The 18,593-nt window shown below is 39.5% G+C and overlaps 1 protein-coding gene across 1 annotated transcript in view; it reads left to right on the top strand.

Moving 5' to 3' along the window:
- LOC147684691 (uncharacterized) overlaps positions 1 to 18,593 on the top strand; it is a 378,108-nt gene that overhangs the window by 175,863 nt on the left and 183,652 nt on the right. The window contains exons 68-71 of the mRNA XM_086939726.1: positions 276 to 523; positions 1,944 to 2,029; positions 9,431 to 9,558; positions 16,999 to 17,145. Coding sequence (XP_086795852.1) covers positions 276 to 523; positions 1,944 to 2,029; positions 9,431 to 9,558; positions 16,999 to 17,145 — 609 coding nt within the window. The remainder of the gene's footprint in view (positions 1 to 275; positions 524 to 1,943; positions 2,030 to 9,430; positions 9,559 to 16,998; positions 17,146 to 18,593) is intronic.

Below are 18,593 nucleotides of genomic sequence, written 5' to 3'. Positions count from 1 at the left end.
AATATACATGTGAGAAAATATGCAAGTGTACATTTATTTTAGTGAATTGGTCTCCAGGAGTATAAATGTTTGTATTTAATGTTAGATAAAATCATATCTGTAACAAAGTGTTCTGCAAGGCGATGTCTTAGCGCTATATAGAAAGTGATGAGTACATGGAACTGTAAATACATACATCCCTTTTGAGCAATAAACTAGCCTGGGCACCTGGAAGGAATGAGATTTCATTGCTGTCATGCTGCTTAGAAATACTTTTTACTTTTTCTTCTCTTAAGAACGTGGATCCTTCGTCAAATACATCTTCATGTAATGAGACATCTGCACTAACGCAGCTCAGTCTCCAGACTCAGCATTCACTTGTTACCAACACTTTGCTAGTCCTTAACAGTGCCTGGAGTTTGAAGGACATGGATCTATGGCTGCAAGCGTTTAAGCTTATTTTCACCAACTTCGCATTGGCTATCAATGAGTCCAATATTGCCCAACTCCCTCTGAATATATCCTGCGATCACCAACAAAAAATGTAAGTACAGTCTTACAGTTATAAGTCAATGTAGCTAGGTGCCTCTAATATGCAAATATATTTACATGTGTGCTCCCAACTTGCGCGCTCTATAGTTTTGTTTTAATTATTGTACATCACCACTGATTTAAAATAGAGTGATTTTTTGCTAAATGGACTTCCATTACAAACATTTAAGAAAGAAACATTGATTAATATTAAGCAGATTAATACACTATTTTGCATAAATGTGGTGCAAAGAAGCCCTAGCATTTCTCTGAAGGATAGTCCATGTTTTGGATCCAGCATAAGGCATCCTTTGTTCAAATGAAGTTTCCTGATGCAACTGTCACGATTCACAAAGATTTACGAGAACAGTATTTACTGTAATGTGCCCTGATATCCGCAAGGGTCTTGTTCGCGCTCTATAAAACTTTTAAAATAAATAAATTGAATGTTAAAGCCTGTGTATGGCAGTTGACCTTCCAATCAATAATAACTTCTGAGCAAAGGGGCCAGATGCATCAAAGAGTTCCCTATTTTATGTCTATGAGGAAATGTGATAATACGTATTTGCCAAAAATCCTTTAAACCAGCCTTTACACATCTCGGTGACTCAATTAAACATAGGCAACATTTCCAAAATCACTTTAATACTCTCAGATTCTCTGCAATGTATAAAACAATTTGATCAATCTAGGACACGTGCTTCTAAACCATGCTTCTAAACCATCTTAATCCAAGCATATACATAGGAAGAAACAAATGGAAAAATAAATAACATTTGAGTGATATCCGTATAGAACAAAATGCAGGTCGACTAATCTTAGAAAAAGTCTATCTTGCTGCTTTTTTGAATAACATGTTACATTGTGTTGGCATGTACAGTAGAAAATTAAAAATGGCACATTCTGTCTCTCTTTAGTTTCTTTAAATTGCAGTTTACTTTTGTCCGAGGGCAGTTTTTATCAGTGTTAAATATGTTATTCTTTTGGTTGGGTTTTATCATTTATTATAGATCTAAACCTAAAACATGAACTCCTAAGTATATCCTTGGGATCAGAACAGAAACCAGATGCATCCGGCAGCCCATCCTGCTTTTGACCTTGTGATTGATTGTGTTCACTTTCAGTTCCATTCCCTTATATGTTTTCTATATATATATACATATATATTTGTTTTTACATGTTCACCCGGATTTCTGTTTATCCTTAACGGAATTTCAATAGACGCATTTCCTTTTTTTTGTTTTGGTTAGTTCTGAAATGTATGGTTGATGGCATATAAACATAATTTGTGCTGTGCCTAATGATTTTATAATCATGTTTACTAATATGGAAAATTAAAAAATTAAAAGAAATTCAAATGTATAGTACGACCACACACAGTAAGTTACTTTTGTTTTCAAAGATTTACATGTCCTCTATCATTATCTTTACAGAGCCAATGTCCTGGATGACACCTCCAACCGTTTTACCCCAGCCCTTCAAAATTCAATCTTCCAGTATTTGCTTAAGTATCACAAAGGTAAAACATCTTTCTGATACATTTCAAACCAGATTATAAAATCGTTGTATTTATCTCACCTTTTGCATTCTATTCTTTGAACATTGGGAAGTTGGTTTGCTGTTCAAGCCCCTCCATGCATTTAGAAACTTAGGATGAAAAGCAATCTTAACAAAATACTGAAGACCTCAGCATGTCGACCAAAAAAAACCATGTAGAGGGAAATTGAGATCTGGAAGCTCCAGGATGGGAAAGATGAAACTGTATCATTTCTTCTTCTAATTCATCAAAAGCCATTGTAAGAGTGCATTTAAAGATAAAGATAAATCATGGGAACATTCCTGCCACTGGTAGGCATGTATGCCTACTGGAAACTAGTCAACTGAGTTGCAGAAGTAAGAAGTGCCAAGTAGGGGCTTCCATGTATTTGAGTGCTGCCTGTTCCTTGGCTGCCATAAAAAACTAACATGTACAGCTTCACTACCTGTATATGTGATTTCACTGCCCTTTTTGGTTTGCTATATATATCCACATAGTAATAGACTGAGAGAAGGAAGAGGAATGGGGTGATACTGGAAAGATTATTCACCAATATTATTCAATACGCAGAGTACACCCAAAGAGTGGTGGGCCTTGTGGATCTTTTTTCTTGATTGTTATATTACATGATGAATTGAGGGAGGATATCCTTATTTTACGACCCCTACATATAGTATTAATAAAGTGTATTGTATTAATCAAATAATTACAATAAAAAATGTGGATCATCACATGACATAAAAAATATCTTAAAGAATAAAAACAATTCTGCAATTAAAACTTACAAATCTAGCTTTCAACGATCAAATACAGTACATACACCTCAAAATATAAAATTCTGTTTGAGTCGGACTTCAACAGTAAGTTACATACATTGTTCAACCCTCTACCACTGCATTTACAACCATCTTTAGCTCAGTCTATTGCCTTTTATTAAAAGAGTGCTGTGGCAGTATAAGTGTCAATTACTAAGTCTCTGTGGTTGTATTTTGGTCATCTTCATATGCCAGATATATTATTTTTGTACCTCCTAATTTTGGAGGAATACCCTGGTCTGACTTTAACAACATGTTCAGGTCAGCAATGTACTGGGAGAATATTAATAGAGCGCGGATACATCCTTGCCTAAGACCATTTTCAGTGAAAAACTTAGGTGATAAAGCATTGTCAGTTGATAGCTTTACACGTAGCAATGTTTCAGAGTGTAATTCTAAAATAAAATTCAAAAGGTTCGGGTCAATTTCCAATGCTATGAGCTTGTTCCACAGACTTTGCCAATTAACCTTATTGCTTATTGCTGTGGAATAATCCATGAAACAGACAGATAGCGGCCAAAAACGGTACAAAAGGGGGTGGTGATGGACGGAGCATCTGAATCAATCAAACACTCACACCCAGTTCAAAGATCTGGGTTTAATCCATCACCGTTCTTTACACCACTCTGCCACCCCAGTTCAGACATGGCTATATGCAAATCAGTCTGACCCTGTGCCTCGTGGGAACAGTCCGCTTTTGGCCGCCATAAGTGTGGTAGGGTATGCTCAGACGTGAGTCCCTTGCTCACTTTGCCACTGGATTCAAGCAAGCCGGGCTGAAGACGGCTGGAATGCCAGAAACCGGTCCTCGGAAGTTTGTTTCCGGTCCAGGGAAGACATGGCTTGGCAGTTCGGGCTGGACTGTTCCCATGAGGCACAGGGTCAGACTGATTTGCATATGGCCATGTCTGAACTGGGGTGGCAGAGTGGGCTAAAGAACGGTGATGGATTAAACCCAGATCTTTTGACTGGGTGTGAGTGTTTGATTGATTCAGATGCTCCGTCCATCACCACCCCCTTTTGTACCGTCCTTGGCAAGGTGACAGTGCACAGACAGACACACTCGTCAACATTCTAAATGTGTTTACATCTAATATTCATGGATACTGACGTATGTTTTCAACATTGTAACAGTAGCAGCTCACAAATATTACTGCAAATAATCTCTGTGACACTCTCCCATTTCTCATATGTGATGTCTGTTTTGATATAAAGGAAACCTTTTTTAATGGATGTTTCATGAAACAAACACATTTCACGCAAAATGTATGTAATAGACTCTCACACATTACCCAAATTACAAATAAATGAAAGGAAAATGGAATTTCAAACCATTTGTTTAAGAATTATTCAGGGTCTTCAGAGCAAGAATTTGGCCTTCTCTATCGGTGGACCCCCTGAAAGGCTGGTGCCCTGGGCTAAGGCCCACTATGCCCATACTTTAAAACGTCGCTTTATGGGGCGATGTGCTGCACTTTATAAAACGCCACAATAAATTACTAAATAAACATACGGGAGTCTGTAATGTCAGGTGTCCTATTTTTGTAAGGTACTACCTGCCTCTTGGAAAAATAGTCCTAGATTAAATACTTACGTAGCCCTAAGTCTCCTTTTCAGGACTGGAAATTAGAGGATAGAAGGCAGACAGACTGACAATGACCCTTGTTGAGACAAACTGCTATTTGCCATTAGATTCCTTGACTGGACAAGAAGTCAAGTGCCCAGGTAATAGGTGCACATCAGGTGCTAGTACCCATCTCAAATAATTGTCTACAGTGAACACACGTAAAGTCATATACAACATGCGACTAGCCGCTGTGGTAAGTGAAGAGTCATGCCGCACAACCTGGTGAGTTGATAGGCACAGAGAGCTGTGTTGCGTGACCGCCATAGGGAGGAGCCAGTGTCAGAACACGCAGCATGAGATCATTGATCGACCTAACCACAGTGCTCCCTGTTGTCATCAGGATTGCCAGCGACACGCTTCTCCGTTGCATGCTCATAAGTGAGAAGACATGCAATCGCTGACTTACTCAACACAACTACACAATTTGTCCTCTTTTCATGGACATGATTGAGAGCACGTTTCTCAGCATAAGTATCCGCACACGCAGGACGAAGTGGAACCTGTTTTGCTAGCAACAAAGGAGTAACATAAAAGGAAAGGAAAAAAGCTTTGTAGGCAAGTACTATTTTTGCAAGAAAAAGGAGATGAGACCACACCACGTTCCTGCAAGGATCATAAAGAATTCATCTGTTATCAGACAGTGCATTCTAATAATCGTGAGGATGATTCAACAAACTGAAACATAACTAGCCGGAAGTCAACGACTTCTTTCCTTTTTTTATTATTTTAGTTTGTTGTGCAGATGCTTAGACAATGGTGACTACTTTTATTATGGTATATTCGGCGATTAAGTATGGCTTCACTAGTATCTCCATCAGCATCACTAATGCATAGGAGGGTTAATTTTGTCTTGGAAAAAGAAGTATTTTTGGTATCTTAAGAGGCATTCGAGGGGGGACATTGCATGACTATATTCAAGCTAAAATTTTAAAGCACTGCTTAGGACGTAAAGGGTTAAGGGAGTTCAAAAATCTACTTCCTTTAGAACAAACTGTGGCAGATGGGTTTACAAAAACAAATGTGGTAATGGATAGGTACAAGCTTTATCCGAGTGAGAGGTAATCTGTCAAAGCATGCAAGGCTACTTTAAGATCACTAGCAGCCTTAACCATAAAGGAGAGGGCGTTGGTGCTCCTCTGATTTAACACTCAAGTCTACAAGTAATAAAGCGAGAGGTGTAAAGAACTCCTGACATGTAAATGTGGATGGGTGTACTTGTAAAGCACACTGCGACTCCATGGAGTATCCTGACGCTGAAGACCGCTGGGGAACCAGTCCTGGTTTTCTCTGTGAGATGGTCCCTTTCTGGGTATCTCCAAGGTGAAACCAGGCATCCCCGGCATCTGTGGGGGGCCATTGTAGAGATGAGGCAAGCTTAATGCCCAGAGTTGCCGAGTGTGTTCCCTCGTTAGAGTAGGTACCGAGGTGAGAATTATCAAGTCTGTTTTGACCCTGGTCCACGACCCTGCCGTGTCGGGAATTGAACCCTGGTCCCAGGCCGTTCTCTGCTTACAGGTCTGCCGCCTCTAACCAGTGAGCCACACCACTCCACCACCATGTTTGTGTCAGAGTTTAGGGAAAGAACGAATGATATTGTGCTACTGTGATATTTGTGTCATTGGTAAGAAACGGGATTGGAGAGGAAGTAGGAGACAGAGAAGAGTAGACCTGTATGAAATTTAAATTGTACAGGAATAATTCACAAAATTGTATGTTACTCTTGTAACACGAAATTCCGGAAATGACTACACTAAGCCATTTTGAGTAATTATGAGTCGTTATCACGAATAATGCCATTCGCTGTAAACAGTTTACTGGAAATAGCTCCATTTATGGTGAAAATTTACAGCAGACAAAAGAAAGCGTGAGGCTGTTGTTCGCTGTCCTTAGTTGGTGCGTCCCTGTGCCAAAAATGGACGCAGGAACACATTCTGCACTAAAATATACTGCGAAATGACAAATTTGCATTTCACGTAATTATGCATAATTTTGCTGAAATTTTACATGACTATACAAAAGCAAATTAAGCTAATTTTGCACACCTCCATCGAAGAGTCAAACAGTGCTGACAGGAAGTCAAACCACCAGTGTCACAGATGAAGTCGTTTGAGCCATCTTGGAAACTTCAAGTGAGGCCTAGCCGTAGCTAAGTTATGCAACAGATGCAAAAAGAGAGGTTATTATGGGTGAGTTTGTGGAGGGCAGGGGGGATGAAAGGGAAAGTGAACATGGTTTGTGATGATGGGCATTTGGTAATGAGTAATTGAATCCCCAAATAGTACTTAGCATAGTAGATCGCACTTTACAAAATAAGTTACCCTCAACGTTCCTCAAGGTAGATGGCAAGAATTCTTGCATGATAATCGATTTATTCAGATGGAATTCAATAATTGAACAGGATCAATTTAAAGAACTTTGGTCACACATGAAGTTGAGCCCCACAGGTATTATCTGAGGAGGAAATACATTCCATCTGATAACGTTTTTGGTATTGTATGGGTGGACTTACAAATTCGAAGGGAGGCTCTCCAAAGGGAAATTGTTAAACACCTTCAAAGGGGAATTATTACTAGGATGGCTTCCTCAGGAGGATTTAGGAAGGCTGGATCCCAACTGATTCTGGAATTTCTGAAGGGGTTTAACAAAAGTTTAGAGTTAAAGGGTTTCAAGCATCACATCATATTGAGAAAAATGTAATTCCCGTGGGAAATAGGATCAGAAAGATGCCTACAATGTGGAAAAAGATGCTGAAGGAGATGGCACAGGTAATGTGCAAGAAGGTAACTGTTGAAACGATAAGTAACCTCCTTGGATATCTCCAGTGGTGGTTTTGTTTAAGGCCTCAGGGGAACTTTGGTTGTGTATAGAGTTTCGTAGAATGAATAGCGTCTAGACAGAATATTGGAAACTTAAAATATCATGGGACAAAATATTGAGTCAAGAATATCAAGGACAAAACTATCATGAATGTAAGGTTCTATAGGTAAGCAAAGCTTTATTATAAATAACTGCACATATATGTATCCTGACAACATATATATCTCCACAGTACCTAGATGCGGAGTTAGGAATAGTAAATCTATACTTACCTTTTCGATATGGTTTGGTTTTGATATCTTTGACACAATACTCTGTCCACAGGATATTTTTATTTTCGACATTCTGTCAGTGATTCGAATTAAGTGATATGGATTGCTCAACATCCATGAACTAATTTATACTTTGACTGGAGCCACAGTTCTTTCCACTCTGGAACTGGGCAGCACTTACCATCAGGTAGTACTCCTTAAGGACACAAAACAGTTGACAGGGTTATCCACATTGGAATGTTATGTCAAATTAGGAGGATGCTGTTTGGATTGACAAGTGCTGCAGCTGTTTTCCAGTGGGTATACAGACCTGTATCTTTAAAATAAATAGTTCAGGAAGAAATACCAGTGAACCCCTGTGTCTTTTTACTGACAATAATCTTCGAAGATTGGTGGGAAGTATGTCTTTACTGAAGTGAACTGCGACAAAAACAAGATGATGGATGGAATAGTTGAACTAATCTCAGCCACTTAATGCAAGATTCCTTCCATTTTTTTGGGGTGTTGATGTGCTGCCTGGGGTGGCAGGGGTGTGCGCAGACGTGGGTCCTCTACTCACTGTGCTACTGGAACCAAGCTACACCTGACTTATGAGCTCCAGTCAGGGCGAAGCTAGTCTTGGGGTGCTTGTGTTCCAGTTTAGGGAGGACCTGACCTGGCAGTTTGGACTGGACTGTTCCTATTGGAGCAGGGAATTTATTAATGGCTGTGTGGGCAAAAGAATGAAGGGTTTGAATGCTGCCAAAACAATTGTCAGTGGTTAGACTTATTGCAAGCATCCTCCCATCAATTTTTTTGTGTTTGATTCACTTAAGTGAAGACAATGAAGCAGATGAATACTTTAAGATAATATTTCAAGAATCAATGAAGGAAGCAATCTGTAAGATGACCAGCAGCTTAGAGTAAAGCTGCACACTGTCCTATCCTCTTGCTAATCGGATTGGTATTTTAAATGCGGGTTGGAGATTTGTTTTTTATTTGTTTGTTTGGGGGTATGGATGTTGGGTAGACCCCTGAAGTAATATAAAAAATATAAATGAAATGTATTTACCGGTGCCGTCTATCAACATATGTGCAATACCACCTACAAGTCCAATAAAGGAGGCTAAGAAATATATACACTTTTTTACATTGATGAAAAAAGAGTCAGGAGAACAAGGCCAGTTTCATATCTCAAATAAGTAAATAATGTACATGAGAAACAAAATTTCCATGTCAGATTAAACATAACTAAACAAAATGTCCCACAATCAGATTGGAGGAAGGAGATTCACAAGTCAGATTAGAAAATATGCTTTCACCAATATGGTTGCATATATGGGGACAAACGGTGTGTATATGCGGGACTAACTACTACAAAGGTACTAGAGGAAAAAATAGTAAATGTGTGTAAGAAGTCCTGTACTGAACAGTCAGTGAGTAACTTATCCTCTTCTTTGGTAAATTCTAATCTCTAAGGCTTTCTACAATAAAACTATAAAGTAAAGCCAGAGGTTGTCAGTTTAATTTAGCACGACAAAACTCTAGTTGCACACTTATTTTGAGAATAACTAGCAAGTCCTCATTCGAATATCTTTTGCTGCAAATGCGAGACTACTACACTTGAAGTAAAATCAATTATTTAAATATGGCAAATATAGAACTGTTGAACATAATTCTACTGATTTCACAATGTACTGCCATGAGTTTGACAAAACCCACTGCTTTAATGTTTCAACTACAAATAGGGAGCAATAATAAGTACCCCTTTTTACGAAATGGTACAAAATCACCTGGTTTCTTTTCTGATATGTTCATATAAAGGTGTATATTGGAAGTAATTGGTATTAATTTGTTTCCTCTTTTTCACCAGACTCCAGACTCATATGTGATAAGGAAACCTCCTTCCAAGGTTTCCTCGATAAATTCTTCCTGATATTCTCCAATCAAATGACGGCTACAGATCTGGTGGCATTGATTCCACCGGAAAACCAATCACAGGTGACAGAGTGCTTCATAGTTCAAGTTTTTATTTCCCTTCTCATTTTATTTGCTTGTAAATCGTGTTGGCACTGGATAGATCTTTGGGTTTACAAAGCTTGAAGTATCAGTATTCCTCAGTACTTATTTCAGTCTTATGTGAATTAACTCACTCTAACTTTCAAGGGTTAGGAGTCCATTGGTCAACACACTACAGACTATTGGCAGTGTGCGCAATCAGTGATTCATTTATAAAAATAAAAAAATAAAAAAGGGCAAGGGCCCAAAGTACTGATATTGATGCCAGCGCCAATGGCCGGTGGCGCACCACTATTAGTATTTTTTTGCATATTACATTGCTAAACTAATAGGCTCTGCTGAAAATATGCAGTCACCGCCACCGAGTGGTGGACTGTCAAAAAAGTACTGGTGTTAGGAATTTACCCCCAGATTCATCATTGTCATGTTTTGCGAGTCCTTAATAGCGAATTTTAAGGAATCGCTATTAAAGACTCCCAAAACGGGATTCATGTAGAAATCGCAACATTTATTGCGATTTCTACAGCTTCCTTATAAGGAAGCGATTTCAAGGGTGCCAGGGTGTCCAAACGACACCCTGTAGCACCCCTGAAATGGTAATGTACACTGGTGTTGCGCACACACATGTCCATGTGTGCGCACACACATGTCCATGTGTGTGTGTAACATACAACTTAGAAAAATGCACTAACGGGCATTTTTCTAAGTTTTCGCTATTTACCACGTAATTAGACTTTGCGGTGAAGCGCGGGCCCAGATTGCGAATTCTTAATTTTAAAATGGTTCATGAATTGCATTTAAGGAATCTCAAATTGAGATTCCTTAAATGCAATTATTCGCAATTTAGCGATTTTTAGAACTACGATTTTTGCATTTGGGATGGTGAATCCCAAATGCAAAAATAGCGCTCGCAAAGAAGCAGATTCTCAGAATCTGGCCCTTTGCGAGCCGATTTCGGCTTGATGAATCTGAATGTAAGTGCCGGTACTAAGCATTGGCAAACACCTACACAAAGTAAGCACTGTGCACAACCCTACTAGCAATCTTTCCAGAGAGGTCAGAAATTGAATGCCTACTGCGAATAAACTACTATCTCACCATTTAAAAGTTATGTGTCAGGACAGTGGAAGGAGGCTTCTTTCCAAGTTACATGTGTTCTCTGAAGAGAGGAAGGACAACCTTCTGCAATGCATCCTAACTAGGACATCTGACCAGCACTGATTCTGAAAGATGTCTGTTGCAGAAACCACTTGAACAAGCCAGAAATTACCTCAAAATGAAAAATCTGCCCTCCAGGTCAAATTATTTGACTGAAGGCGCATAAAGTGACAGCATTGTTACTACATATATGTATCATTTGCATAAGTGAATACCAAGAGTGGATGCGTCAGTATTTTACCATGGGAAACATTATCGTGGCCATGAATGAGTATTGTTAGAAGCAGGGCAAATTTTAACAATATAAAATAGTCAAGACCCAGAAATAAACTAATAGGTGACAACAAGACAAAAACAAGGACTAGCAAACCCAGTAGTTACGGGCTATTTTGGATTATGTCTTCCTGAATCCTTTGGTCCTGTCTAAGTATACTAGGAGCTCCCATCTGACATCCAAAGACAAAGGAATACCCATCCTGAACGAAATCTTGACATGCTGGCTGCTCCAATTCTCAATTTCTATGAAATTTAGATGACATTTGTGGCCTACATTTTGGGTCGAACTTAGGAGTCACCCTGTCTGGGAAAATGTTAATGTAAGTAAATGAAGCCCGGATGAAGCCCAATTTCCCCCGTTCATTTAGCCAAAGTGACAGCCACTAGGAAAATCACTTCAGCAGACTAATGGAAAAGTTCTGAATCCAATGGTTCAAAAGAAGGCCTTTGCAGGGCATTATGAACCCTTGGTCGCTCCCAAGGGGGGACCAATTGTTTTTTAAGTTAAAATCTTTCAAGAATCTCTTAATCAAAGGAGAATTCCTGGTAAGAAATCTGATAAAGAGTCAGAGAACCCTCTAATGGCCATCTACTGCAATGACAAGGTTGAGGGAAAAGGGAGACAATCCCTTTCAAAATCCCTCTTCTAGGAACTCTCTCACCCTAAATGGTTAAGCCAATCGTAATACAACTTTTCGCAAAATTACTCTATTGCCTCAAGTAAGATACCAGGATTGATGGGTCCTGCACTCCTAAATAAAGTATGCAACTTTTTCTGACTATCCTAGACTCTGTAAATGTCTCTTTTCAATTTCCAAGCCATCAGTTTTAAAACATGAAACACCTTGAGAGCTAACTGAGGTAATGTGATTGGCGGTGGAGACAGTCGAAACCGAATAGGTTCCTTTCCCTACAGGTGCATCAGAGTGGGAAACCACGCCCTCTTTGGCCAAAAAAAGTGACCAACATCACTGATACCTTCTGCTCTCAAATCTTCCAAAGCACCATGGGGAGAAAAGGAATAGGAGGAAATGCGCATAGGGGTGCCCATGTCCGATTATCCACTATCTATCTCTGAACAATAGTAGTTTGTTATCACACTGGGCGGGAAGGCAAAGATATCTGCCCATGGGTGCCCAAACTCCATCAACAACCTATGGAATGCTTGCATTCCCAAAGTTTATTGTTGATGGAATGTTTCTGCTGAGGCTGTTCACCTGATAATTGTCTTGAGCCTAGAATATACTTTGGTACCAGGGAAAGCAGATGGGCTTCTGCCCATAATCCTGTACTTTGGTCCACTTCTTCTAACATCTTCTCCCTGGTATACCATGGCGATTTATGTAAGTAAGTAAGTAAGTAAGTAAGTAAGTAAGTAAGTAATTTTATTTAGCATAGTTACTTAAAACCATTGCAGTACAAAACAGATTAAAATAAATATTTGATAAAACTACATGTTTGATCAAATCAGTGTATCACATTCACATTTCCTCGATTCATTGCGACTTATGTAACTCTTGGCCACCTTATTGACTGTTCTCACTATAACTGCTTTCACCTGAACTAGAGGGCCTAAGACATAAAAAGGTCACTATCTCATTGCCAATTCACTCTAATTTTAGGGCCAACTGGACTCCAGTGGGGACCAATTGCCCATGACCTTCATCTCCCCGAGCGTCACTCCCCACTCCACTGACTTGCATCTGTATTATCTACAATTGGAGTTGGGGGATTTATCAACAAACCCTTGATTAGATTCCCCATCTCCAGCAACCAAACCAGTTTTTGTCATAGTGCGAGAGACAACAGGATCATTGTTTCAAAATTCTGCAGTTCTTTTGACCAATAGGCTAGAAGGTGTTAAAGAAGAGTTTTGAGATGGAGATGTGCTCAAGGAGCTACAGCTGTTATTGCCACTATTAGTTCTTGTACTTCAATGTTCTGGCAGCTGCTTACTGACTTGATAGTAGATGAGTCAACTCCCTTTGGTAGAGAAACGTGTGCCCTTAAATTATTGAACCATGTTCCAGTGAAGATTTTCTCTTCCTCTTGCTCCAGACTCGACCTCTTTAGGTTTAAAAAGAAACCTAACCTGAGGAGACACTTTGTCGTTCACTACCTTAGAAAAAGGATAAAAAAATAACCAGTCATCCAGGTAAGGAATTAAACTTCGAGATGTAACTGAAATGACACCCTTGCACTGCAGCCCTCAAGAGAATGACTTCTCTTGTAAATGAGAACATGAAAAGAACTGTGGTGTAGATCAGGGTCATCGTGTAGTCCCCTTGTCCCAACAAAGTAATCCCCTGTTGAAATATTGTCATTCTGAAGGGAGTCTTCTGAAAGAATCTGTTTAACCACTATAAATCTGGAACTGTCTTGCATGGCCCATCTGACTTTGGTGCAAGGAACTATATTCAATAAACATCAACCCGTACATATTGTCTACTGTTGATTGAGGAATCCCGAAACACTCCTGTTCAGAGATATGATTTTGAAAGACGGCATTAGCTGAAAAATAATATGAACTTTGTGTGAAAAACTGAAATACAACTACCAAGACTCTATGGGGTAATGGCACTGTTACATGCAAGCAGTGTGTTCCTACCCACTTTCACTATATTGAATAAACCCCTTCTCCCTTTGTCAGTAAGGGACTTCCACTACTGCTCCCAATGCAAGGAGTTCTTCTACACCTTTCAACACATAGTACTATTTTACTGGAACCTTTGAAACAGGTGTCTCTTGAAATCAAGTTTGATGTTGTTTTTGACGTTCTATGGAATAATCATTTGTTACTGTTGTAAGCACAAACACGTCCTTGATTCACATCCTTGATTCATCCCTTCCAAGTGTCCGGGTAGCTGGAGAGTCTTGCTCCCATCATTTCTTTGGGTTTATGGAACTTGCAGTTGATGTTTCTTGTCCAGTGCAACCACCTGACCTCGGGCTCAGTCTCGAAAAGTCTGTAAGCTTGCTGTGTAGAATGTGCCTCCTTTCCTTCATAAAGGGCCTTAAGGGTTGAATGATTTTCTGCTCCTTCATGATCTTCTGGATTAGGATATTTAGCTCTGCCCCAAAAAGCTTCTGATCCATGAATGGGCGACAATGAATTAAGGATCTATGATTTGCATAAAGTTTCCATATCTTCAACCACAACAACCTTCTGACTTTGTCACCGCGCTTGCTGCTCCTTTTATCAAAAAGTCCTTGACAGGGAGAGAATGTAATCAAGGTTCTAAATGCCCTGATTACTTTTTCTACATCCACTCTTTTCCCTTTCCTATTTCCTCTATATAAAATATAAAAATGTTAAAGTGCAAAGGGTCTGGCAAAAGGCCAATCATGTGATGTCTTCTAGGTCAAATGTATGATGTCACTTCAGCCATCCCTAGAATTTTGGTGACTTGGCGCATTTGCAAAGATCATTGTTTATTGGGAATTTGTGTGCAAATTGTCCCTTGGGGGTGTGAGTGTCATTGGGAGTATCTAGGTGGGACACTACATAGCAGCTATGTCACATTCCTGGACTCCACAGTACAGCACCATGTGCTCCAATACACGGATAATTGACGTAATATTGGTAGCAAAAATATTTATTATCAAAAATATCAGGAATGTATTATCATAATTAAAAATATCGCCTCCCCATACTTAATGAAAAAACACACAAATATTGTTAACCAAAATATTGTTGTTAACATTTTTATTTTTAATAATATTGATAACATAAATATCATTAAAAATAATATTTTTACATTGAATTAATTGCATACCTTGTTAAAAATTATCCCAAAACAGTATCAACAACATAAATATCAGGAAAACACATACATTTTATAGAAAAAGAAATAAAAAAAGCAAAACATCATAATAAACTGAATAAACATATATACATAATTTAACATTATAACAACAAGAAATATTAAAAATAGAGTCAAAAATATACACTTAAATATATCATTTACAAAAATAACATTTAACAGAAAATCATAATAAAGTAAATAAACATATATAACAATTTAAGAACATCATAACAAAAAGAAATGTTAAAAACACAATACAATTATACACTTAAATATACTACTTAATTATAAAAATAACATTTAGCAGAAAGCGATAATAAAGTGAATAATCGTATATATTAATTTAACATTGTAACAAATAAAATGTTAACAAACACAATAGAAATATACACTTTAATATATCATTTAACTATAAAAATAGCAATAATTACAACTAATAAAATATTTAAAAAAATATATATACATATATAATGCATCAAAATTAATAAATGGAAAAAAATAAAGTGTAAAAATATATATGTATCTAAAAATGTAAACATATAAAGCCAATTTGTTTTGATTACATTTAAATTACAAACTGTGTCAAGAACCTTTATTAAATTTTTTTTAAATATAATAACATATATCAAATCTAAAAACACAGTACAGTTTAACCCTATGGATGCGGGCGACATTTTCCCGCAGTGCGGGAAAATTTCACGTGTGCTCAATTCGGACGGCTCTCGGTTGTCCGACGCACTCACCACCCGTAACGTTGGACGGCCGGGGGCCATCCGACGCATCCAAAGGATTAAACCACTTTAAGAAAACCGTTCAACAGTAAAGGGCTGAAATTTGCTATTCTAACTCCAATATGATATACTTTGGGTAAAGTGTTGCAGATACAGGGGGGATATTTACTATTTCCACTCCAATCTAAACCCCATTGGAATATTTGTGGACACTAAAGCGGTGATATTTAGGCCCTCATTAGGATGGCGGACGGACTTTGCCGGCCTGCCATCCTCACGGCACTTGGGACCGCTCACCATAAGGGGGTGTCCCGTGGGGGGTATTAGGATGCGCCCGCCACATTGGCGGGCGCATCCTGAATTTTTAACATTGTGGCGGGCGTTGCTCTCAGAAAATGGGCACCGTCATGGGAACACCAAAAACAGTTGCTGCATGTCATGGACTGTAAAGTCCATGCCATGCAGGAACTGCTGTGCATGCACACAGGGGGCACATGTTACGGTTCCCTGGTGGCTGCGGCTGGGCAATCGCGGTCTGACCACCCTAATTGTAAGAGGGCAGTTGGGAGACCGCCACCGCCGTGCGCCCGTGAGTCTGCCGGTCCACGGACCCCCAGACTCCTAATAAAGCCCAAAGTGCATGCATGTATCAGATACTGGCTCCCCAAGGAAGACACACAGTAGCGATAGTACCCCAGGCCAACTATTGTGACCTGCCTATAGTACTTCAAACAGCTTTAGTGCAGAATATTGTGACAAAGTCTGTCAAAACTAAAGGAGGGAAAACAGGAGAGAAAAAACAACAAACAGAAATCTAAAGAGTGCTGGGCAACGGCCCTACTGTATCGAATCCCAAAGCCTCAGGGAAGAATATTGTAATCCACACAGACTCGAGAAAGAAACCAAGTGGCAACGGTGTCATATGTAAGGGAAATAGGACGGCATCTACGTCATCGTGCATGTGTGGCAAAGGTCCAAATTAACTAGTTTGAGACACAGTTTATGTTCCTGCTAATACTTGCCTGAGCACCTACAGGCTCGGCATAGGAGAGACCCTGGACGCAGGGTTATATATAGAACATGTGTCTTGTGGCTCATGAACTTTGTGGTGTTGTGAATGAAAAGAGAGACAGAGGGAGCAGTAATGGACACATACTACCAACAGGTGATTCCAAAAATGCAGCAGTTGTGGATAGGATTAATGCTGGTATTGAACGTGTGGCATTGGAAATGTAGTAGAGACTTTTGTACGTATGCCGCATCTAGTTTGATGTGCAGAAGGCGTACTGCCAGAGATATGAAAAAGGAAAAGTTGTCAGTTCTGCACTGTTATTTATGGACGATGCGAATGCAGCATTTCATATTAAGGTAAAAACCAGTCAATTATGCACCACACATAGGATGTATGTTCATGTGCAGTTCTTCATTGTGTTTGCTTGAATGACCCTCAGATAATAAACAGCCTGAAGCCAGTCGAGCTGACAGCTATCCTCCTGAGACCAGGAAACACCAACAGCACAACGTGGAAAATTATTGTCAGCCACTACACAGACATCAGTAACCTTGGACTAGTACTGGACAGCCTGAACGACAAACCAGTAAGTTGAGTTCACAGTGTTAAAGCTTCATGGAGCATTGTGAGTTGAACCTTCTATGACCTAAGTGTTGTTCATGAACATCTTACACTGAATGAACCATTGATATAGAAGCTAGTAATCACTAACCTGAAGGTTGGTCTATGAGGCCACCAAAGAGTGCTAGTTGCATAAAACATCAGAGTGTACATGGCACATCCTGCGCCATTATTGGGCCGTAACAAATGTTGCATAGTTGTTATATTTCAAGTAAAAACAATTTAGTGAGGTTTTGAACTTCTAATTGTTTGAAAAGACATAACTCATGATAATTACATCATACCTATGAATTACAGCAAATTGCAGGTCTGATGCAAATTATATAGGTTGCTAATTAATTGTCTGCTAGAGAGGGCCATTCTACTCGTTAAATGCCCTCTTTCTGTGTTATTGGCTTGAGCAGAAGCGGCGGACGTATGATGAGAGAGGATCTTTAAACTCTAGTGTAGACTTAAGTAGTAGAGATAGGGGGTCTAATTTAGAGTTTGGTGGAGAGGGTACTCTGCCACAACATGGAAGAAGTGCTCAAGGTCAGCATGCCTTATGTAAAGGCAGGGGGACCTGAAGTATGTTGTTGGCGGAGTCCACTCCGACTCCATCGCCAACATACTCCTCCAACAGCTGGTACTCTATCGATAAAACTGGGAAAGCAGGTAAAGCCTAGCTGTGAGTAACAATAAAAAAATAAACAGATAACGACCCCCACACCATGGGAGAAAACATACATGATGTTGGGGTCATTAGTTTTTCATTTTTCAAAACAAACTCTAACTTTGGAAGCTTGTTTTTGAATGATGAAAAAACATTTTGAAAGTTGGCAGGCATCCATCATGATGACGGAGCTTCCTTCAAACTTGCACAATATTGACAGGACCCACTGTGTTGGGGTTCCGCCAATGTTAAGACGTGTTCGCAGTGGTGCCGGGCAACTCTAGATTTGGCAGGCAGAGGTCTGTCCGATGACAGGGGCAAAACCCTCCTCCATCATGACGGAGACTCTTCCATCTCAAAAAATGTAAATCAGTACGATAGTGTTTTTAAAACATTTCAGGGGAGTGCCCGAGTGCAAGATGGCACAGATTGTCTAGTTTACGAGTTATGCCCAGGCCATGTGGTTAGTTTTGCTCTGCACGTCCATTCTTCCAGGTGTCGGACTAGTTTGAAGGGCTCGTTTACAGCAAAGGCCATTGTGCAAAATGGCAGAAATAGGGGGGAAGGGGTTCAATCAGAGACAGCATCTTCCTATCCCCAGATGTTTTTTATGCACATCTGAGACTCGTGCTTCCATTCCTTTATGGATTACAGAAGCCTCTGACTCATACGTGATGCCCACTGTTGTATGGCATCAGGCTACACACCTTCCTGCTACCCCTGCTAGACCCTGGCCTCAGACATGCAGCATCTTTTTCCTG

Source organism: Lissotriton vulgaris, chromosome 10 (assembly GCF_964263255.1).
Source record: "Lissotriton vulgaris chromosome 10, aLisVul1.2, whole genome shotgun sequence".
NCBI lineage: Eukaryota > Metazoa > Chordata > Amphibia > Caudata > Salamandridae > Lissotriton > Lissotriton vulgaris.
This window is presented reverse-complemented; position numbering and strand designations above follow the sequence as displayed.